This window comes from Globicephala melas, chromosome 19, assembly GCF_963455315.2.
Source record: "Globicephala melas chromosome 19, mGloMel1.2, whole genome shotgun sequence".
Classification (NCBI taxonomy): domain Eukaryota; kingdom Metazoa; phylum Chordata; class Mammalia; order Artiodactyla; family Delphinidae; genus Globicephala; species Globicephala melas.
Genome location: NC_083332.1, coordinates 15,894,071 through 15,916,374, shown reverse-complemented (window position 1 = coordinate 15,916,374; position 22,304 = coordinate 15,894,071). Strand labels below are relative to the sequence as shown.

Here is a 22,304-nt window from a genome sequence, read left to right as displayed (position 1 = left end):
CTTAAGTATATTTTAAGAGAATACTTTATATCACCACTCTTAAGTGGAAAGCCAGGCTCACTGGCCCATATATAGAAAGAACCAGAAAAACAAAGTGAGAAGCAAACAATCGTATTACATTATAGCTGGCGGCAGCTCCTGTACCCTCTTTGTTAAAAAGGGAGATTAGCAAGTATGAGAGAGGTGTTCCAGGCACACCAGCACAGAAATGGAGTCTTCCTCTTTATCTAATCAGAAAGCTTCAAAGAGAATTAAGAAAAGAGTAAATTTCTCACTGTGTGATTCAGACTTATTCAAAGCCATCCTCACGAACCACCTAAATTCTCCCATGCCACCAGCAGTCCCATGTTCTGCCTTCTGGGAAAAACTACCCTCAGACATCCCTGGACCTGAGGGGTCACCTCAAATCAGTCTTAAGCCGTATTTATTAAATACCTGTTGTGAACCAAACAGAAGACTAGGTGCTTTCACATGCATGATCTCACGTAGTCCTCACTATAACCTCGAGAGATAAATATTATTCCCATGTTACAGATAAGGTAACTGAGGCCTAGAGCTGTTAAACAAACATACAAAATCATATACAAGATCATGGTAAAATGGAGCTGTCAGGGCTTCCCTGGTGGCACAGTGGTTAAGAATCCGCCTGCCATTGCAGGGCACACGGGTTTGAGCCCTGGTCCAGGAAGATCCCACACGCCGTGGAGCAACTAAGCCCGTGCGCCACAACTACTGAGCCTGCGCTCTAGAGCCCGCAAGCCACAACTACTGAGTCCACGTGCCACAACTACTGAAGCCCACGCGCCTGGAGCCCGTGCTCCGCAACAAGAGAAGCCACCGCAATGAGAAGCCCGCGCACCGCAGCGAAGAGTAGCCACTGCTCGCCGCAACTAGAGAAAGCCCGTGCACAGAAACAAAGACCCAACACAGCCAAAAATAAATAAATTAATTAATTAAAATGGTTAAAAAAAAAAATGGAGCTGTCAGAATCTGACCCAGGTAAAGGGGTCAGATTGAACTTGGTAAAGGGGACTTATTTTGAAGTAGCCCCTCCCCCACCCCAGGGTCACGGGGGAAGCCTGCCGCCCCTCCAGCAGAGGTCCCCAGCAGGTAGTTGCTCTGGACGAGGAGCTGGCCATCAGTGCTTACTAGCTGCGTGGCTTCCCTCAACTCTCTCCCTTCTCTGAGCCTCGGCTTCACCATGTCTAAGGGGATAATCGTGGGACCTACCTCGAGGGAGGTCGTGAGGGTGAATGAATCATGTCTGTAAGTGCTTAGCCCAGAGTGAACACCCAATAAAAGATGGCTGTGAGGGTCCCGCCCAGACTCCTCTCCCTGTTCTTGCACAACTGCAGAAACTGCCCTCTCCCTCTCATGCCCTCGCCTGGCTCTCCCTGTCTGGCCCACGTGACAGGTCCTTGCTCACCCTCATTCCAAGGCCTTTCCCAAGTCCGCTCAGGCCAATAGGCTCCCCTCTACTAGTTGCCAGACAAGTGTACCCGGCCTCGACCCCTCCTCTGGAACCTCTTAGTCTAGGGGGAGAATGGACATGAAACAGGTAAGTATATAATTACAGCTTGTCACAGCACTGTGAAGACCGGTATCAGCATGCCATGAGAGAGTAACAGAGGCGTCCCTAGGTTCAGGTTGGGTGAGGTTCGGGGAGGTGGGGCACACAGAGGCATAGAGGCAGGGAGGACGCTCTTAGCAGAGCAAGCAGCCCACCAGGCCTCAAGGCAGGACTGAGCCATGCCGCTTTCACCTTTAAGTCCTGGCTCAGCTCTTCTCTTCCAGAAGCCTCCCAGGATTGACCTCCAGCACATACTCATTATCCTATATCTCTTTGGCACTTCCCGGACCCCCAACCAAGCAAGAACATGGGCATACAATAAAATCAATGAAAGCTTTTACTTTCTGAAAGAAGAATTCCCTTCTCGGAAGGGACTCCTCCAGTCCAGGTGCAAAGATGTCCAGCACAGAGTAGACCTTCAGGAAATGTGTGGTAGGAATGAACCCTTCTGCTTCTTGAAATGCATGAAACAAAGGTCTGCGATTTACTAGGAAATACATCCAAAATGTATCGGTACGTGGCTAGATGGCTAGGTGTGTGATGAGTGGAAGCGCGATAAAGCAAGCGTAGTCATGTGCTAGGGGCGGAATCTAAGTGGCGGGTATGCAGGTAGCCACTATAAAATTCTTTCATCTTTGCAGGAAAATATTGCCAGGGGAGAGAAGCAACACATGTGATTAAAATGGTGGTAATCTGGGGACTTCCCTGGCGGTCCAGTGGTTAGGACTCAGCGCTTCCACTGCAGGGGGCACGGGTTCAATCCCTGGTCAGGGAACTAAGACCCCGCAAGCCACACAGCGCAGCCAAAAAGAAAAAAAAAAAAAGTAAAAAATAAATTAAAATAAAACTTAAAAAAAAATGGTGGTATTCTACAGATAAGGAAAAACAAGGAGAACATAAAGCGCCAGGAGCACCACCTTTACTGTGCACGTCAGGCCCCTCCCCTCCCTGCTGTGTCATTTAGTCCTTAGTGATGCATCGCTTTGTATTTGTTTTCATGTTCTGTTTATACACCTCATCTCCCCACGAAGCCTGTAAATTCCCCAAAGGGCAAGAACACTGTCTCTTATTTCTGGTCCCACGGTTGATGGAATTTTGGAGCTGGAAGCCATGTTTGCAGTCCTCTCCTGCAGACACCCACCCCCCTTTACATGGGAGGAAATGGTGGCACCTGGAGGGGAAGGATGCGGCCTACAGGCGCACGGTTCTGACTGGAATGTAGGTCTCTCAGCGCTCAGGCCCGTGCTTGGCAAGTGTTCTAGAGACGTTACAGGTGACCGTGCAAGGTCAGGTTCTGGCAATAGACAGGCCTGCTGCTTTCTCCTGGGTTGCCCCCGGCAAGTGCCCTGGCCCCTCTGAGCCTTAGTTTCCTCATCCATACAATGGGGATCATAAGGGAACTTCTGCCTTTGGGTTGTGGGAGGCTTAAATGGTTACAGAGTAGGAACAGCCTTTCACACAGTACCTGGAAGCTACGAAGTGCTCAGGATGTAGTGGTTGCTATCATTACTGGTCCGGGCTTTGAGCCGGGCCTTCCATGTCCCTATTCCTGTCCTTGTAAAGAGGCCTCCTGTCATCAGAGTGGCTTCCCCCCTGAGCCTTTGGCCCTCGTCCCCAAGAGAGGATCTCCCACAGGTACCTCTTTCCTCTCTCCTATTCACTGAGTCTCCTCCTTACTGATACTAAACAGGAGAGAGACCTCTTCGTTTTCAGAATGTCCTCGGTAGCTCTTAGGCTGTTTCTCCCTCCACTTATTGTGTGTCCGTAGTCACGTTTCTTAACTTGCGTGAGCCTCCATGGGATTTTCTATAACATGGGGCAATAGCAGCACCTCTTACCTAACTGGGTGGCTGGGAGGATTCAGTGAGGTCATGCAGGCAAAGCGCAGGGAGCCTCGCATGCCCTGATTGCGCAATACACACAAGTGACCATTGATATCCCTTTGGTGCCACACTCCCGAATGAGGATGCTACCCCCTTGGGCTTCACCAAGGTTCCTGCCACTTTTTCCCTGGTGCTTCTCCCCCGCTACTGGCCTGGAGGGGCTTCCCCTGCACGAATTTCCTCCCCGTGCTGAGCATGAATTTTGCACTAGTGAAGCATGGCTCATCCCTGTGATGGCCCTCTTCCATCGGATCAGCCTGAAATCTCCAGATCAACCCATCCTGTGCATCAGACCCCCCAGCGTCTCCGGTGAAGAAGCAAGAGGAGAAAAGACAAGCCTCCCCTCCACGAATCCCTCCTGAGGGAGCACAGTGAACCATGATGAGAGTACAGTGTGTTGTATTATCCACAAATCTCAGTACAGCCCCTTAAGGGACTCCAGAAATCTATCCTCCTACTTCCCCCCGGTTCCTTCGGGTCATTTCAGCTGATATGACAACAGGAATGTCAGTCTGTTCAACAAGGCCAGTTCGTCAGTTTAGAGAATGATGTTGGTGAGGCTCTGGAAGAGAGGAGAGAGGGGGTGGATGCAGGGCACACAGTCGCAAGAACTCTACCCTCATGCACCCTAGAGAGATGGGAGGGAGACTGACTACTCTAGCTCCGGAATTGCTTATGTTCTGGGGAAGAACATACGGAAGGCGGCACCTAGATTCAGGAAGAATAGGGAGACGGTCCTCCCAGGCAGAGGTGCCAGGGGCCTCTGTAGGGACAGAGAAGCCTTGTGTGTTTTGCCTGAGAGGATCCCCTGCCACCTCCACAACCCGGGAACAAACAAGGGTGTGCCTTTGGGTTCCTGGCAAGTCTTAGGGCTGTTACACACCCTCACCCTTTTGCCCCAGGCTCAGGCATCTGAATGTACTAAATGCAAAGAGAAGAGCTAGGACTTTCCTTTGGGCCCAGAGGGAGGACCAGCATCCCACAGGAACCTTTCTCCTGGGCTGGCGGGGCAGGTAGGTTGCTGTCAACCAGGGAGAGGACAGAGCTACAGGTTCCCGCCACCCAGCACGTTGCCACAAGGCAGCAGGGACAGAGCAGCGGAGGGATGCACAGAACAGGGAGGGAGTCTGACGGGAGATGCCGCGGAGAGGGGACAGGCACACAGAGGGGAGGGTTTCAGCAGCCCCTCCCTTTCTGGCTCCGAGATGTACACAGGACTTTTGTGCCTCAGTGGGAACGGAAAGCGCCCGAAAGATGAAAGCAGGATGTGAAGGGCAAAGAGCAGTGAGGAAAGGAAAACCAGAGCTGGAAAATGGGTTGGATGGTGTCTGCAGAGGCTGAGTGTCTGTCCACAGTGCAATTGTCAGGGAACAGGCAACAGGAAGAGGATGTAAGAGCATGTCCCAAGTAGGAAGTAGAAACCACGTGGGCACTCACCTTCCACAGAACTGAAAGGTCAATGAAGGGCTTGTTGACCAAAGCCTGAAATTCAAGGACGAGAAGGTTAGTCCCCAGCACCTGTCGCACCAGCCCTCCTAGGAGAGCCTCCACGCCACCGCCCCCCACCCACCCTGTGCTCGCGAGACTTACTCCAGATGTTAAGGTTGTGGTTGCAGCCCCTCCGTTCTGGTGAGTGAATCTGCCTTGAGGACTGCCCTGTGGATGAAGCCCAGGCTGTCATTACACGCCCCCCAGACCCTAAGGGTCTCCCAAGTTCCTTTTCCCCAATGGCCAGCTTCCCCTAGGGCGACCGGGGCTGGGGCAGAAGGCATAGGCTAACCCCCTGCCCCTCACTGTCCAGAAAGGAAACCCATGTTGCTGTGGGAATTCTGTGAGAGATGGGAGGAGAAGCCAGGAAGAACGTCTGCCCCTACTGCTTAGTCTTCCCTCAATTCCCTTTTCTTTCAGTTAATGAGATGTTCTCAGTCACTGAGAAGGGGCCCAACTGGAAAGGGAACCCAGAGAAGCCACACAAATACCAGGACCATAGTATAACCCCAGCCCTGACTTCAAAGCTCCCCCTTCTACACACACGCTAACCTGATCCCTAACTCGGGGATCCCTGTCCTTAATCCTCTCCCCACTCAGCAGTGTCTCCCCTGCTGCACTGCTGCTGCCGGCCTCAAATCCCCAAACAAACAGCCCTCTCTCGGTCTCTATTTGGTGAATCCTGGCATCTAACTCAGAGCCCCTCCTTCACCCTGCACACTTTCTACATAGTTTCTTCCTCCCCACCCCACGCCTCTCTGGTTCCGTGGCTGGTAGCCCCTGTAGCTATGGGCTTTGAGGCGTGGGCCAGTCCTCAAGACGGTGTCCCAAAGAGTCCTCGTGGAGACTGGGGAGTGGGGACCTGGGGCAGGCGGGAGTCAGCCTTCTCCTGTTCCTCCTTGGAGCCTGTTACGCTGTGCGTGCTTCTGCTTGCCTCTCCTGGGCTCCGGTATCTATTCCCCCTATGTAAGTGGGGATCAGACATCCTCCAGAAGGCCTCCTCTGGTGGGGCGGTGGGGAGGAAGAGAAGGAACTCCGACTTGTGATTCTCCAGAGCTGTGTGCTAGCCACATGACCTTGGCAAATCCCTTAAGCCTCGCTGAGCCTCTGTTTCCTTACCTGAGAATCAGGGAGTCCTCAGCCCGCCTACCTCACAGGCTTGTTATGAACATTAAACAGAACAGGGCTTTTCTCCCAAAGCTATTCCTCAAGCTCCAGCGGATGCTCTGGCTTTTCTCAACACTCATTCTCTTCGCACCGTGATAGACCTTGGCCTCAGTCACTGCTTCCTGTTCCCCAGGAGAGGCTTCACGTCCCTCCCTTTAGATCTCCTTAACTAGGAGGCAGCCCCTGAAGGTGGGGCTGGGTCCCATTCCCATTCTCTGATACAGGGCTTTGCAGATAAGATGGTTTAATCCTTCTGACCAGCTGACCACCAGCTCCTTTGTAAGGGAGAAGGAGGACACGGTTACAGAGCTGCCCAAGCTTCTTTCACCAAATGATAGGGACCTGGGCGCCCCAAATGTCCCAAGGGTTTAACCTCTCCCTCCCCAACAGCCTTCTCCCCATTTCCCCACCCCTGTTCACCTACATTCAGCAGCTGGTTGGCTTCCTTGCCGGCTTGGTTGGTCCCATCATGAACCGTCTGATGCAACCCGTCCTCCTCCTTCCCGGCCTCACCAGCAGCGTGGGGGACACCTTGGCCAAGTTTCTCCACTTCCTTTCCAGCCTGACCAGCAGCGTGGCTGACCCCCTGACCAAACTTTCCCACCTCCTTTCCAGCCTGATTAACTCCATGATGCCCCTCTTGGACTATTTTTTCTCCCTCTTTCCCAGCCTGCCCTGCAGCGTGGCTGACCCCCTGACCAAACTTTCCCACCTCCTTTCCAGCCTGATTAACTCCATGATGCCCCTCTTGGACTATTTTTTCTCCCTCTTTCCCAGCCTGCCCTGCAGCGTGGCTGACCCCCTGACCAAACTTTCCCACCTCCTTTCCAGCCTGATTAACTCCATGATGCCCCCCTTGGACTATTTTTTCTCCCTCTTTCCCAGCCTGCCCTGCAGCGTGGCTGACCCCCTGACCAAACTGTCCCACCTCCTCTCCATTATGATTACCTCCATGATGGACCCCCTGGACTATTTTTTCTCCCTCTTTCCCAGCATGGTGGACCCCCTGGCCAAACCTACTTGCCTCATTTCCTGCCTGGTTGACCCCATCGTGGACCCCCTGAATCACTTTGTTTGCCTCCTTCTCAACCTGTCCAGTAGCACTGTTGACCCCAGGGACAAACTTCTCTGCTCCCTTTCCTGCTTGTCCGGCGACATTGTTGATTCCATGGGTTACCTTGTCCAAGTTGTGGTTGAGCCCCTGGACGCCCTTGTCCAGCTCCTTACCGGCCTGGCTCCCCACACTGTTGAGTCCACTAAAATCTTTCTCCCTTCCAGCTTGAGGGATTCCATTATTGATGCCTTCCAGGGCCTTGCCCACCTCTCTCTCTGTATTGCTCAGCCCTTTGCTGATCCCTTCAGTGACCTTCTTAACGGGGTCAGCACCGGCCGCCCATCCAGGCAAAGGTCCCAGCAGCAGCAAGAGGAAGCAGGAGCTGAGCAAACTGGCAAGATGCATATTGTTGGGGAAGTGGGGAGGATGCAGAGAGGGGCCAGGGAGGCAAAGCTACTATTTATCCTCTGCTTCCTTTCCTCTGCTCCACCCCTCATGACTCAATTACCCTGTGAGGCACTGACTTGATCTCCAGTCAGTGAGGTAATTCCCAGGGAGATTTGGGGTTGAGCAATGAAGAGGAGGAGGAAGAGTAGGTGAGTCATAAATGGAGAAGACTCACATGGCATCTTTGCTCCTTGCCCAGCTCAGGTCCTCCACCCCGGAGCCCAGATGTCTGCCCTTCCAATCACTTCCCCTTTCTATTCCTCACCCACTGTCCAGGCCTCCTTTCTCCCAACTGCACCTTCAGGCACCCTCCATCCCTGGGACCCAGGCCTGGTTCTTCAGCATCTTCACTCCTCTCCGGGGACCTAAGGATCCAGTTTCCCCAGCAGCAAGATTTTGGAAGGGTGGGAGGCACAGTCAGGGGGTGGGGAGCAACCCCGGGGAGTTGAGGGAATCATCAGACCTTGTTCTTGTTGTTTGTTGTCCTTGTTGACCCCCAACACCCACACTTCTTATGCTCCGGCCTCACGGGTCTTCTCCCTGGTCCTCAAACACACCAAGCTCATTCCTGCCTCATGGCCTTTGCACTTGCTGTTGTCTCTGCCTGGAATGCAGAAGTCAGATCTTCACAAGGTGGTTTCCTCCTCACTCTCTTCTTGGCTCAAATGTCACCTTCCCAAAAAGACCCTTCCCTGGCCGTCCCACAGCTATACTCTGTAATATCATCCTTTAGTTTTTATAGCTCCTACCACGATCTGAAATTATTTTATTGTCTGTCTCACCTATCAGATAGTAAACTTCCAGAGGGCCTTTGTCTGTATTGATCATTGTCACGTCCCCAGCTTCAAGAACATTGCCTGGGGTTCAGTAAACATTTGAACAAATGGATGGATTAGAAGATGCCAGGGGAAGAAAGTCCAGGCCTGAGCCTGAGCCTCAGAGGGTGCTGGAGGGAAGGTTGCCTGTATCCCCAGAGCAGCACAAGGTCCCTTGTTGAGGGTTGCAGGTTTTGGAGCCAGGATCACATTCTTGTCCTACCTCCCAGCCCTTGGGCAAGGGCAGGGGGCTGACTGCCATGAGCAGGGGCAGGACGCAGTGTCTCCTGAAAAGCCAGTTGAGGCAGTCGTGGGGAGGGGCTGAGGACCCAGGGCAGCAGAAGACTGTCAGCCAGAAGCTGGGCTGAGGGCCAGGAGCTCATCCCTCCTGCCCTCCTCCCCCTGAGGCCTCCTAAGTCCCAGCTGAAGCCTCAAGTGTTGACATATTGGCAAGGGTTGGAGAGGGAAGCAGCTGAGAGTGTGGCCTAGGTGTGGAGAGGGACATCAGAGGGAAGGGCAGGGGGTGGTTGGTAGGTCTGTCGTTGGTAGGTCTGTCGAGCTAGTTCAGAGGGAGCCTGAGACCAGAAGGATAGGGGCCAGTGGGTGGGTACAGTTGGGTGCAGGGGTAAAAGATATTTGGTTTGGGTGCCAAGAGGAGAGCCTGGGAGAGGGGGTGGTGGTGGGATCGCTGGTGGAAAGGCCAGGCACAAAGGAATGTGTAGGGTGTGAGCAAGTGGGGTCAGCAGAGTTATATGTGTGGGTGCCCAGGTGTGACGAGAAGCTGCACATGCTTTCAGACTTTGCTCAAACAAGGGTGACAAGGCCCACTCCCCTTGGAGGACCCAAGGTTCCATCCTAGATCCTGGACACTTGGCTCCACCCAGAACCACCTCCCAGACCCAGAGACCCAGAAGCTTCTGCCATCTCTAGGTTCTGTCTACAGAGGGTGACTAACTGTGCCACCTCTCCAAGCTTGAGCTCGCCAAATCTGTTCCCAGTTTCACGGTCCAGGGACAAAGTCAAATCTCTGGGCAACCTTAGGTGTGACTTTCCTGCCCTTGTCCAGCACCTGAATGAGGGAGTTTCCCATGCCAGGAGATTGCTGGGTAGGGAAGGGTGAGCTTCAGAATTCTAATCCGCCCCGAGATTGAGAGGTGGGATTTTTCCTTCGAAACGTACTCCATGTCTCTTTTCCACCTCTCTCTCCGCCCCACCCTACCATCTTCTGTCAGCCTCCGTCCCTCTCCTCAGTGCCTCATTCCCATTTGCCACTATTTGATTCAGGACCTTGGCATCTATCTCCGTACATGAGATTAGCCCGGAGTTGTCCTTTCTCTGCTGGTTTTAGTAACGTGGCTGTGCTGTTTCCTAGAGCGAATAGAGGAGGTTTCAGTAGCTGAGCTACCGCAGCGCCCACAAAGCACACAATATGCGATGTGCTCATACACGGTGTGCTTGCCGCTCCACAGGGCCTCAGAGCGCGTGCCCTACCCACAGCCTCTCAGCACAGGAGCTGCTACTTGGCTTCCCAGCTCTGCTTCGGCTCTGCAGCAGGTCCTGCAGAACGGCAAATATTTCTTCCCCGTGCTTCAGCAAATCTTGCCCATAAAATCATCGGGATCTGAATCAGCCTTTGGGAAGATACATCTTAACTCTTGTTATTGGCCTACTCAGATTTGCCATTTCTTTTTGTACCAGTTTTGATCTCTCATATTTTCTAAGACAATTTTAATTGCATCTAGCTTTTCATATCTATTCTTGTAAAGCCGTACCAGATTGGTCCCTTTTCAGTCCGGGTTTTATTTGTGTACGCTTTTCCCCCATCTTGATTATACATGTTAAATTTGTCCCCCTTTGTTCTGTTTTTTTCGGTCTTGGTTCATTGAAATCTCCCCCGCTGTACACTCAATTCATTTTTAGTTCCACCTTTCCCGGGCCATCCAAGCAGGAGCGCTTCACCCTTACTCTGTGCCATGGCAGGTGCTTAGCAAACTCAGTTCTCATGGAGGTCTGGCGAAAGAAGAGGTTATGTCATTCTGCCCCTTCTTGCTTCCACACCTCTCTCTGGAATGATGACTCCTTCCTGGCCTAAATCCCACAGCCCCTAAATCTTGGTCACAGCTGTGTGCCAACTGGCCCTGCAGGGGAAGGTGCCTGCCTGTGTGTCACAGATACGCAAGCAAGCCCCCACCTCCTATGCTTTGGGGGATGGGAGCCGTCTGTCTATTTGTTCTTCCGCTAATGTTTACTGAAAGCCTGCTTTGTGTCAGGCACAGTTCTAGGAGCTGGAGGACCAGTGGTGAACAAAACAGAAAAGAGTGGGCCCAACAGGGAGACAATGAACAAGTAAGTCAGTAACTTGATCATGGAAAACTACATGAAAAACCATAAGGAAAAGAACAGAGTGCTGTGAGAGGATAGGACTCGGGGGTTGCTCTAAGATTGGAGACCAGAAGAAACCTCAGGGGCTTCCCTGGTGGCGCAGTGGTTGAGAGTCCGCCTGCCGATGCAGGGCACACGGGTTTGTGCCCCGGTCCGGGAAGATCCCACATGCCGCAGAGCGGCTGGGCCCGTAAGCCATGGCCGCTGAGCCTGCGCGTCCGGAGCCTGTGCTCCGCAACGGGAGAGGCCACAACAGTGAGAGGCCCGCGTACCGAAAAAAAAAAAAGAAGAAGAAACCTCAGGAGGTGACATTTATTCATTCATTCTGGTACTAGTTATTGAGGGAGTACCTTTCAAGTGCCAAACATTCTTCTAGTCAACAGGTATAAAAGTGAGGAAGGCATGGGCTTCCCTGGTGGTGCAGTGGTTAAGAATCTGCCTGCCAGTGCAGGGTACATGGGTTTGAGCCCTGGTCCAGGAAGATCCCACGTGCCACGGAGCAACTGAGCCCGTGCACCACAACTACTGAAGCCCACGTGCTTAGAGCCTGTGCTCTGCAACAAGCCACCAGAATGAGTAGCCCCTGCTCGATGCAACTGGAGAAAGCCCATGCGCAGCAACGAAGACCCAATGCAGCCAAAAATAAATTAAAATGAATAAATTAAAATAATTAATTAAAAAACAAAAACTGATTTTCTAAAAAAAAATAGTGAGGGAGGCAGACAAGCACTCTTTAGTGGGCAAATAAAATTGGCAAGCTAACGAATAAACTGGATGATTTTTAGAGAGACATATGCTGCGTGGAAAGTAAAGAGTGTAACCCTAGAGCAGTTATGCACATTGCAATATTTAACCCAGGATGGGAAGTCAGACAAGGCTTCCCGGACGACGGGCAGACGGAGGGAGTGGGGTTGATGGCAGATAGCGACTGAGAAAGGAGAGAACTTTAGATGTGGAGTTAGGAGGGCCTCTCAAAGGGCGGCACCTGAGGGAAACCAAGAGGCAGCCAAGGGAAGACCTGGGTAGGACTTCCAGGCACAAAGAAATAGCTAGGGTAATTCCAGAAGAGGGTCCAGACCGGCATGGAGCCGGTGTGCCCAAGGAGAAGAAAGAAGAAAGAAGACAGCAGAGCAAGGGCTTTGAAGACCAGTGTAAAATGTTGGATTCCATTCTAGACGCCAGGGGTGGGCTTGGAACGGTGGTACACGGCCACAGGTCTCAACTGGGAGGGGGCCTTCGCGCCGCCTCCTCTTGTGACGTCACTGGACTGTGACGTCACGGAAAGACGCTCCAGCTCCTCCAGCTCCCGAGCCCCCGTCTCGCAGTAACATCGCGGCGGGTGCCGAGGCAGCTGGCTGGGCCATGAAACCTTAGGAGGCCATGTCGAAACGCGACGTCACCCTCACCAATGTCACCGTTGTCCAGCTCCCGCGACAGCCTTGCCCAGGTGAGGGAGGCGGCGGAGTGACCCCGGGGAGGGGAGGAAAGGGCGGTCGGGGAGCTCCTGTAGCCGGGTCTGAGTACCTGACGGCGAGCGGCGCACCAATAGTGTCCACCGGGAGCCGGGCAGGAGATGCGTGGGGTGGCCTTGCCTGCCGGGGCTCTTCCATCCGGAGCCGCTGCCCCTGCTCCCTCCAGCCCCACCCTCCTCACCACCGGGTTTGCCGGCAAAGTGGTTTCTACGGCGATGGTGGAGGGGACGAAGACTCCCGCCCCCAGGTTGGGTTTTGCACCAATAGCGCGGTGGAAGGGTAGAAACAGGGGCCAGGAGGGAGGCCGGAGCCGGGTTTACAAGGGGACACCTCTAGGACAGCCGCTGGTTGTTGAAGTAACTGGGCGAGCGAGGTTTCACATAAAATTGACGCTGCTGCGAAAGAGCCGCTTGGGGATAGGTGGACTTTGTCCTCCCTGGATCGCACAAAGCGAGGACACTTGAGCCCGCCAGGTGCCGAGCACTTTACAGGTGTGCGCTCTGTGAAGCCTCACAACCACCTTTGAGTTCAGTGTTTAGTGTCCCCATTTTACAGAGCGGCCACCAGATGTAAGAGGACACAAAGCACGTTTCTGGGTCTCAGCACGGGAATAGTGGAGTTGGGACTCGGAGTCCCTGCTCGCCCTACCTCCCCCGGCCAGAGGTGCGCGCACACGCTCCACGCTCCAGCCAGACGAATCCAGGCCTTCCGGAGGGCCACCCCATTCGCTCCCGGCCGCCTGCCTGGCCTCGGGCGAGGCAGTCGGCGGCCTCAGCAACGCAGGGGTGGGCGCGGCCGACGCGGGGCGGGGTTTGGGCGGGGCTCCAGGGTCCTGGAGACCCTGCTAGACGCAGCAGCAGGCAGGTTAACAGCTGTGGGCCTTGAAAACTCTCCCTGCTTATCACTCGCTCAGTGATCTCGGGCCTCGGTTTCCCCACTGTAAAGTGGGTATATAGCACATACCTCACAGGACTCAGTGAACTGATGCATGTGGAGAGCTCAGCACCGCACCTAGCCCTTGGCGGCACCCGGGAAATGGGAGCGACGTTGTAATTGGTAGAGAGCACACCCGATCCAGTGTTTCACCTACCGGCTGATGCTTCATCACTGAAGCTCCTCCGGGCTCTTCCTTCCCAGCGCAGCAGCTCTCCTCCAGCCCATGTACCCCACCCTGGAGCAAAGGGAGAAGGGAAGGCTGGGGGAAGTTGTGAGAGAAGGACCACCTGGGCTTTCAAAGGTCACTGAGTGGGCTCAGATCCCCACTCTTCACCCATATGGACAAATCTCCCCTTTTCATGAGAGCAGAAACAGAACCCCCAGGGATACAAACATTCTTAAGGTCACCAATAACCACCAGTAAACACTGACTAATACCTTTATGAACTTGTAGTGCTACTGGAAACACGCACAGCCCAGCCTCACGCCACAAGGCCTGTGGCAGCCTGGAGAGACCAGGGAGAGAGACAGGTCGGCTGACCCCCAGCTCCTAACCCCACCCCCTCCAAGGTGCCTTTGATTCTGGTGCCAAGCGCAACTCCTACCTTCATCCTCCAGGCTCTCTCCAATCCCTTCCCTCTCCCTTTCCTCACGAATACACTTCATGTCAGACTTTCTCCCCTCTATTAAAATCAGCACCTCCTGGGCCTTGAGATCTCACTGAGTCCTTACAGTAGCCCCCAGGTGGAGGGTCAGATGTGACATCAAGAAACAGGCCAGAGTTTCATTAACTTGCTCAAAACAACTCAGCTGGCAGGTGGCTGAGCCAGAGCTGACATCAAGGCCTGACCCCCGGCTTGAAACCCTCTACCAGCTAGGCCCCTGACTGCTGTCTCCACGCTTCTCCTCCCTACCTGAAGCCCTCACCTGTAGCTCAGGTGGCATAGCTTCAAGCACAGGTGCTCCCAGTGCAGCATGGGTGTAGATCTGTGTGTCCGGAGAGGCAGAAGCTGACATGGGTTTCCATTTGTTTCATATGTTACAAGAGACCTGTGTTTCCTAAACTTCTCTGAGGGTAAGCATCACCTTGTTGGAAACAGGATCCCTAGGCCTCAGTGCAAACCTACAGTCAGATTTCCCTAGGAATCAGCCTCCCGGTGATTCTTACCAGAACAGTTTGGGGACCACTGGACTAGATCAATTATCAGGCAAGTTTGGGAAATGATCTTTGAAATATTAACGTACATGGAATGTTTCCTAGACTCTATCATAAGCACTACATGTATCACTCATTTAATCCTCACAGTGACCCTCTGAGAGAAGTACTATTATCATCTCCATTTTACAGAGGAGGAAACTGAGGCACAGAGACTATCACCCCCAAGCAATTGTTAAAAATATATACCCACTGAGTTAGAATCTCCAGGGAAGAGGCCCTGGCATGGATATTTTAAAACAAGCCCACCCCCTGCTCATTCTGTTGATCAGGTCGGTTTAGGAAACACTGGGCTATATGGTTGGCCACTCAGGGCCAGGAGCCAGCAGCAGGTTCTGGGTGGCAAAGATGGCTCATTCTGTCGCAGTGATGGTGCGGCTCACTGCCCCTCCCCCACTCCCAACAGTGACCAGAGCACCACCCCCTCCGGAGCCCCAGCCAGTCAAAGAGCAAGTCCCACCACCTCCACCTCCTGCACCTAAGAAGGTTTCTGTGGTTCGGGAGCTGACTGTTGGCATCAATGGGTGAGTCGCCCCGGCCCTTGAGCCATTCCTGAAGCTTTAGGGCCCGGCCTCTCCTCAGTTACTAACTGGAGCATTTCTTCATGTCTCAGCAATGCTTTCATTCTGCCCATCCTGGAAAAACACAGGGATAAGGTAAACAGGGCTCCACCTTCAGAGAGCTCACATTCCGGTGGGAAGTACAGTAAGACTGAAGAGGGCAGTGTTAGGCCGGGGAACTCAGGGAAGGCCTCTGGGAGGTGACACTGGAGTAAGGCCTGAGTGACAACTGTGCAGCAAGCAATGGCTGTGGGGCGTAGGTGGCAGCTCAGTGTAATAAGGACGGGCAGGATTTCAGCATGGCTGGTGTGGCACAAGCAAGGGAGAAGAGGGAGGGCAGCGGAAAGCTGGCAGGGGCCTGGCGGACCGTGGTAAGGAGTCTGGACCTGGCTTTACTGTTAGAGAGTGGTGGAGGTTTTCAGGTCAAGAGATATAATCTGCCCCGAAGTTCTACAAGATCCACCCAGCTACAAGGTTGGGAATAGGGGTAGAGGACAGATGGTCAGAGGAAGCACAGAAAGCAGTGAACAGGCTGGTGAGGTCATCTGGGCAAGACACTGGCCCACACAGGGACGGCTGCCTTTTTCCCCACCCAGTCCCCTTGAGTGGGACTCTCCTCTGTCACCCCCTTCCCCCTCATCCCCTCCTCTGCGTGCTGGTTGAGGATTCTGAGGCAACCCCCTCAGCTTTCGTTCCTGGACAGATTTGGACGCACTGGTCGCCTGGTGCAGCGTGCCTGCATGGAGAAGGGTGTTAAGGCGGTAGCAGTGAACGATCCGTTCATCGACCCAGAATACATGATGGGCAGCAGACAAAGGGCAGGACCGGGGAGAGTGGGACCAGGGTGGGGAAGGGGTTCAGGGGAGCTCTGTGGAAGGCGCTCAGCTGCCATGTGGAACCGTCACTGAAGTGAGGACTCCCTGGCAATGCTCGCTCCCCGTCCAGCCCAAGACTAGGAGCCATTCTGTCTCCTGCAGGTGTACATGTTTAAGTATGACTCCACCCACGGCCAATACAAGGGGAGCGTGGAATACAGGAATGGACGGCTGGCCGTCGGTAACAATGAAATCAGCGTCTTCCAGCGGTAAGGGCGGCTGTCTTATGCAAGCCTGCAATATACTAATGCAGGGGATGTAGAGGTGACTAGAAGGGGATTCCAGACTCTCACATGGGGTTCATAACCCCCCAAATTGTGTGTGCACACGCCTCTGGGTACTGGTTTGGAGAGGGGGCCCACTGTACTCAAAATACTTTTTTATTTAACGCACATGTGCGTGTTTTCTCTCAGGCATATCCGCTCAACCTGTCTAAAACTCAACTCTTGATTATCCTTCAACCCTCAAATCTATTCATCTCCCTTCCCAGGAAATGGCATCACCATCTAGCCAACTGCTCCCACTCAGTTCCTACATAGGAGCCACAGAGACCTTTTCAAAACATCAACTGGACCTGATTACGCCCCCACTTAAACCCTCCAGTGGCTTCCCATCACCCCACAAATAAAATCCCAGCTGCTGATGGGGCCTCCCACCAACTATATGCCCTGCTCCCCAGCCTTCCCTTGTCACCTCAGCGACACTGGCCACCAACCTCCCGGGACCCTGCACCAGCAGCTCTTCTTAAAACCCACTTCACATAGCTCTCACTGATACAAATACTCCTTCACTGAACGATATGTTTAGAATCTGTAAGTCAAAAGCAATAACACTGGATGTTTAATAAGCTTCAAATACATTTTCAAAATACCAAAAAAAATAAAAATGGGAAACAGTAAACCTACTTTATCTTTCTAATGTAAATTATCAGCCACTGCCGGCCCTGTGGCTGCCTCCAATTTCCAATTTTACACACGCTTGCACACGCACACTCGTGAGCTCTCTCCAGCCCCAGGCAAGATCTGCAGCCTTCCCAGCACTCCTCCCAGCAGGTCCACTCTCAGCCCCACTGTTTATTTGTGGTCAGGTGGTCAGGGGTGGGTGGAGGTGGGGACTGGAGAGTCAGTGAGAATGGGAGAAGCTGCTTGACCCAAATTTGAAATCATGACAGCAAAAACAATTCCAAATTCCAGCAGAGCAGTCATTACTCAGACACACTGGGTCCTTTCCTTCCTCAGCCTGGGCGCCATCGTTGCTGCCACCTGGGGTATTTTCCCAGCGCTGCCCCGTCCCCACACAGCCGCCCCCTCACTGTGTGCCCCGCTCAGGTGCCACCTTCCCTGGCGACTGCAGCGCGTCTTCCCCCTTCCCCACTGCTCTCCATTGCGCCATTGCGGATATCCTCGGGTATCCTCCAGGCCGTCAGCACGAGCTGCGTTGCTTGTGTGTGTACTTTGCCCCGCTCCACCCTTTCCACTTGGGTGACCCTGGGCAAGGCAATGAACTTCCCCAAGCCTGTTTCCTCAGCATACCCACCACAGCCACAGCAGGGAGCACGGCCAGAGGCGTGTGAGGAGCACCAGGAAGGGCTCACGCAGCCTCCTGGCAAGGAGGGCCCTGTCAGCCTGTGGCACCCCTGCTGCTCTGGCACCCGCAGGCGCAGGCCCTGGCCCGGGGCAGACTCAGTACTTCCTTGAAGAATGAACAGAATCCTCAAAAGAAGCCCCTGGGCAGGAGGGCAGTGCCCATGACAGCCTAGGGGAAGGGGCTGGGGTCTCCAGGGGCACCGAGTCTCTGCCCCATGCCCGCTCAACAACTGCTACAAAGGAATTTGTTGAAGTGCCCTTCCCCCAGCTTGGAAGGCAGGAAATGAGGGGGGCATCAGAGAACAGCTACTTGGGTCAGATGATGCAGTGTGACCTGACATTTGACCAGGGAGCATGAAGAACCATGTGTGGTGGCCCAGGGAGAAGAGAGGAAGCTGCTCATTCATTCATCCCTAGGGCCAGCCTGCCTGTGCTCCCAGGCAGCTCTGCCCCTACTCTTTTCAGTTCTGTCCTGGCTCTTCTGAAAAATGCCAGTAATAACAGTACTTACCTCAGGTCATCAGGGTTAAAGGAGTTCAATACAGGTAAAGCACTCAGCACATAGGCACACGGCAGGTGTTCAGTAAACATGTGTAGAATGGCTAATAAAAAGAAACCACACACAAACATTGACTGAACCCCTCTGGAGGGAGCAGACCCAGCCTTGCTGCCATGGAGTGCTCTAGAAGATGAGACAGACACTAACAATCACAAAAGCAAATACTGCAGTTGTGATAAAAGCTGAGGGAAAAGATTCGTATAGAGTTTACCCACGTATTGTTTGCTTGCTAAAGCCAAGTAGAAAACAGCAATAGTAGATGTTTAATATATTTCACACACGAATGTTTGATATCGAGTGGAAAATGTATGTTGATAAAACAAGAAACAGAAAATCTCCTTTACCTTTCCAATATAAACCACTAGCCGCTGCTAGCCCCAGGGCCGCCTCAAGGCTTCAGACCCCTGGGAGCTGCTCTCTGGATGTGCTGTGTGTTTTCAGGGACTTGCCTGGCCTCTGGCAGCAGGATCCCTGTTGCAGGAGCTGAGGAGTCAAGAGAAGAAGGGCTAGGAGGGCTGTGATGAAGCTGCCAGGACTGAAGCCAGAAGCAGTAGGGCAGGCCTCACCCTCCTGGGGTCTACATCCTGGGCAGCATATGTAGTAAGGGCCTGACCTGGCTGGGAGTAGTCTAGATGGTCCCCCAGGCGGGCTTGCGGCCTGAGTTGGGGAGGTGGCGGCTTGTACCCAGGCATAGCAGGTACAGTCAAGAAAAGTGGCCCACTCGGGGGGTTAGCGATGAGAGGAAAGGCCAGCAGGGTCGGACCCATCTGGGGCAGCTAGGGGTGTGTGGGGTGAGGGGAACAGACGGCCAGGCAGGAAGGTGTCTGGTCAGCCTTTCAAATGGTGAAGGCCACGGACTATGAAGGCGAGAGACTGACTCACGGTGCTACCGCCCCTCCACAGCAAGCAGCCCAAAGAAATCCCCAGAAGTCTGTCGGGAGCCCCTTTGTGGTGGTGGAGGCCACAGGCGTGCACCTGTCCTTAGAGGAAACTACAGTAAGTCGGGACAGGTGCCCAGGGCCGCCCAGGGGGTGTGGCACTTGAAGCACCTCATGACACCTGTGAGCCTTCCCTAGGCCCACATTGAGGCAGGTGCCCTGCGTGCGGTCATCTGCGCGCCCTCTCCAGAGGCACCCATGTTTGTCATGGGGGTGAACGAAAAGGACTATAACCCCGGCTCCGTGAAAATTGTCAGGCAATGGGCAGCAACATTCTGAAGTGTGTGCCTGGAGGACAAGCCAGCCTGCGGTGGGGAGGAATCCGACTCGCCCTCCCCACTCCCACTCCCACTCCCACTCGGCCCCTGGTGCTCTTTTCACATCAATGCACTTCTCCTCCCCAAAGTCTTAACAGCCATCTTGTTAATGTTACCCTAAAACCATCTGTTAGAACTGCACGACTTCTGGAGAACGTGCTTGGGGAGCTTCCCCCAGCTGCACCTCTGGTGCCTCGTTCGGTCTGACGGCATCCCCAATGCTCCCTCATCCCCAGCCTGACTTTTCACAAAACCAAGCCTGGGTGCAAACCCTGAAAGGAGGTAAGGGTGGAAGGGTGGCTCTGCGACTCACCTCACAGTGCCTTGCACACCCAGGCCATTTCAGCAATGCATCCTGCACCACCAACTGCCTGGCCCCCCTCGCCAAGGTCATCCATGAGTGATTTGGGATTGTGGCAGGGCTGATGGTGAGGTGCGGAGAGGGGCTGAGGCAGGAGGCACGGCTGGGAAACTGTACCTCTTCCTCCCATACTTGCTTAGCGTGTGGGGTTAACAGGGAGAGACTGGCTTGGGGACGAGAAGCCCACCAGTGGTGAAGCCTTTTAAACTCTGGACCCTGCCTGCATGTGCCCCTCCTGTGACGGTGGTGGAGGCCCTGCCAGCCTCCACCCCTGGGTCACCACCCTGGGCCTGGGAAAAAGCAGTGTGGGAGCTTGGGGGCAAAAAGGCCTCACCTCAGCCCTCTTCTTCCCCAAGACCACAGTCCATTCCTACACTGCCACCCAGAAGACAGTGGACGGGCCATCGGAGAAGGCCTGGCGAGACGGACGGGGTGCCCACCAGAACATCATCCCGGCCCCCACAGGGGCTGCCAAGGCTGTGGGCAAAGTCATCCAAGACCTCCAAGGGTATGAGGGCATGAAGCTGCAACAAGGGTGGGGGGTGCAACCCAGGAGGACTGGACTAGCCCCCAATCCTTGAGGTGTCTCCTGAGCGGAAAGCAGAGACAAGGGGGAAATGATGAAGTCCCTGGGTTCTGACTCCCGCCCCCGATGTGGGATTCTCCAGGAAGCTGACTGGAATGGCGTTCCGAGTGCCAACCCCAGTCGTGTCTGCTGTGGACCTGACCTGCCGCCTGGCCCAGCCTACCCTGTCCTCAGGCATCGAGGAGGCCATAAAAGCAGAAGCCAAGGGGCCCATGGCCGGCATCCTTGCCTACACTGAGGATGAGGTAGGGGCTGAGCAGAAGGGACCCTGGGAAGAGGCCTCTGGGAAGGGAACGTGATTTTCCACTTGCCAAGGAGCTTTTTGCAGCGTATCAAGACAGGAACTGCAGGGCTGGGAAGGTCAGCTCTCCCCTACCTCAGAGGCTGGGAAGGTCAGCTCTCCCCTACCTCAGAGGCTGGGAAGGTCAGCTCTCCCCTACCTCAGAGGCTGGGAAGGTCAGCTCTCCCCTACCTCAGAGGCTGGGAAGGTCAGCTCTCCCCTACCTCAGAGGCTGGGAAGGTCAGCTCTCCCCTACCTCAGAGGCTGGGAAGGTCAGCTCTCCCCTACCTCAGTCTTTGCACTTGCTGCCCCTTTGGTCTGGAAAGCTTTTCCCTCAGGTGGCCACATAGTCTGTCCTCACCTTCTCCAAGTCGCTACTTCAACCTCTCATCTCAGAGAGATGTTCTTTTTGTGGCCCTTTTCCTTACCTGAAGTGTCATTTCACAGCCACTGTGGGCCTTGCTAGCATGTACACTCCAAGACAGCAGAGACTTTGGGCCTCGTTTTTCACTTCCATAGCTCCAGCCATCTTCCCAGGGCCTGGCACATAGCAGGTGCTCGATATATGCTTAGCGAACAAGACAAGGGCTCCCATTTCTCAACACTTGCTCGGGGCCGGCCACAGCCAGATGCCTTCCCTGTGAGGAATGGGTATCACATCTCTTTGCTCCCAGTACTGCCAGTTCTGTCCGTCCACCTTGGTGCTGTCTCCCTGCTTTAGCTCCTGAAGGTCCACCCTCACACAGCTGCCAGGATCTCTTAAAGAAATCAGATCACATCACCCCCAGAGCTGAAAACCTTCCTGTGGCCTTCCACCATGCTAGGGCCAAACCCCCAGGGCCTTTGTGCTGCAGTTCTTTCCACCTGAGACCCTGCTGAGGGCTGGAGTTGACCAGATCCTCCTAATCGTCCAGAGCCAGACTCACTGCCTCCCCGCAGGGAGGGCCTCTCGCTGCCACATTCCACGTGCATTTTTCCCCGGAAGAGATGTCTGTTGGTGCAGCCTCAGAGGCTGTTTTCAGTCTGTATCCTTTGGCCAGTCCCCTACCTGAATAGCCCCCATTTGTCTTCCTCATACCCTGTCCCCAGCAGCTGGACAGAGGGCGGCTCCATCAGATACTGTAGATGAATGGATGACAGTGTGCCCACGAGCCTGAGCTCCTGGAGGTCCCTGCTCTACGACCCACGCTTATCTTTGAAATACTGATGGCCGGGTCGTGTCCACGGACTTTGTTGGCGATACTCATTTGTCTATCTTTGATGCTAAGGGTGGCATCACGCTCAACGACAACTTCGTGAAGCTCATTTCCTGGTAAGGGGGAAGAAAGGGGTCAGAGAACGTGAAGGGAGGCTGGGGGTGGTCGGGAGGGATCCCCTGAATCCCCTCCATCCCTCCCTCCCCAGGTACGACAACGAATATGGCTACAGTCACCGAGTGGTGGACCTCCTCCGCTACATGTTCAGCCGAGACAAGTGAAGCAGGCTGGCCCGCCTCAGTTTCCCAGTGCTCCCGGCCGGTACCCGTCTCTCCCGTCCCCGCCCTCGACCCCCCGGGAGAAAGAGGGCGTCCCGCGCGAGGGGCCCGCGCCGCTGGGCCAACGGTGAAATAAAAACCCTGAGGGCTCACAGCTGCGCCCCGTGTCTCTGCGCCGGTCACAGCGGGGTCGGGTCCGGGATCCAGGCCCACCCCGCACGCGCTCGGTAGGCCCCGCGCCCTGACCCCGAGAGCGGCTCCCGCGGGGTCGGGATCGCGCAGGCACCGGCTCGGCCTCCCGCGTGTCGCCCGGGCACCGCGGCGGAGCCTGGTGACGT

The 22,304-nt window shown here is 54.5% G+C and overlaps 2 protein-coding genes across 7 annotated transcripts; one reads left to right on the top strand and one right to left on the bottom strand.

The window, feature by feature from the left end:
* Window positions 1-2,387: 2,387 nt before the first annotated feature.
* SBSN (suprabasin) lies at window positions 2,388-22,282 on the bottom strand. 6 transcript variants are annotated; one of them, XM_060288836.1, is made up of 8 exons: window positions 22,120-22,282; window positions 18,355-21,801; window positions 14,909-15,065; window positions 13,369-13,449; window positions 6,533-8,213; window positions 5,044-5,109; window positions 4,891-4,935; window positions 2,388-4,015 (listed from the first exon to the last, which is right to left on the bottom strand). In XM_060288836.1, the coding sequence occupies exons 5-8, from the start codon at window positions 7,565-7,567 to the stop codon at window positions 3,992-3,994; spliced, it is 1,170 nt and encodes a 389-aa protein (XP_060144819.1). In that variant the 5' UTR covers window positions 7,568-8,213; window positions 13,369-13,449; window positions 14,909-15,065; window positions 18,355-21,801; window positions 22,120-22,282; the 3' UTR covers window positions 2,388-3,991. The 6 variants fall into 6 exon arrangements, with proteins under 6 accessions (XP_060144819.1, XP_060144820.1, XP_060144817.1 ...); XM_060288837.1 differs by having other exon boundaries at window positions 13,369-15,065; window positions 18,355-18,493; window positions 20,921-21,801; XM_060288834.1 differs by having other exon boundaries at window positions 13,369-15,065.
* GAPDHS (glyceraldehyde-3-phosphate dehydrogenase, spermatogenic) lies at window positions 12,094-22,231 on the top strand. Its single transcript, XM_030874823.2, is given in 12 exon segments — window positions 12,094-12,253; window positions 14,837-14,954; window positions 15,694-15,789; window positions 15,967-16,074; window positions 18,914-18,933; window positions 18,936-19,006; window positions 19,087-19,205; window positions 19,612-19,693; window positions 19,983-20,134; window positions 20,295-20,456; window positions 21,706-21,804; window positions 21,897-22,231. Coding segments are annotated over 12 exon segments (1,167 nt in total). The 5' UTR covers window positions 12,094-12,186; the 3' UTR covers window positions 21,970-22,231.
* Window positions 22,283-22,304: the final 22 nt, after the last annotated feature.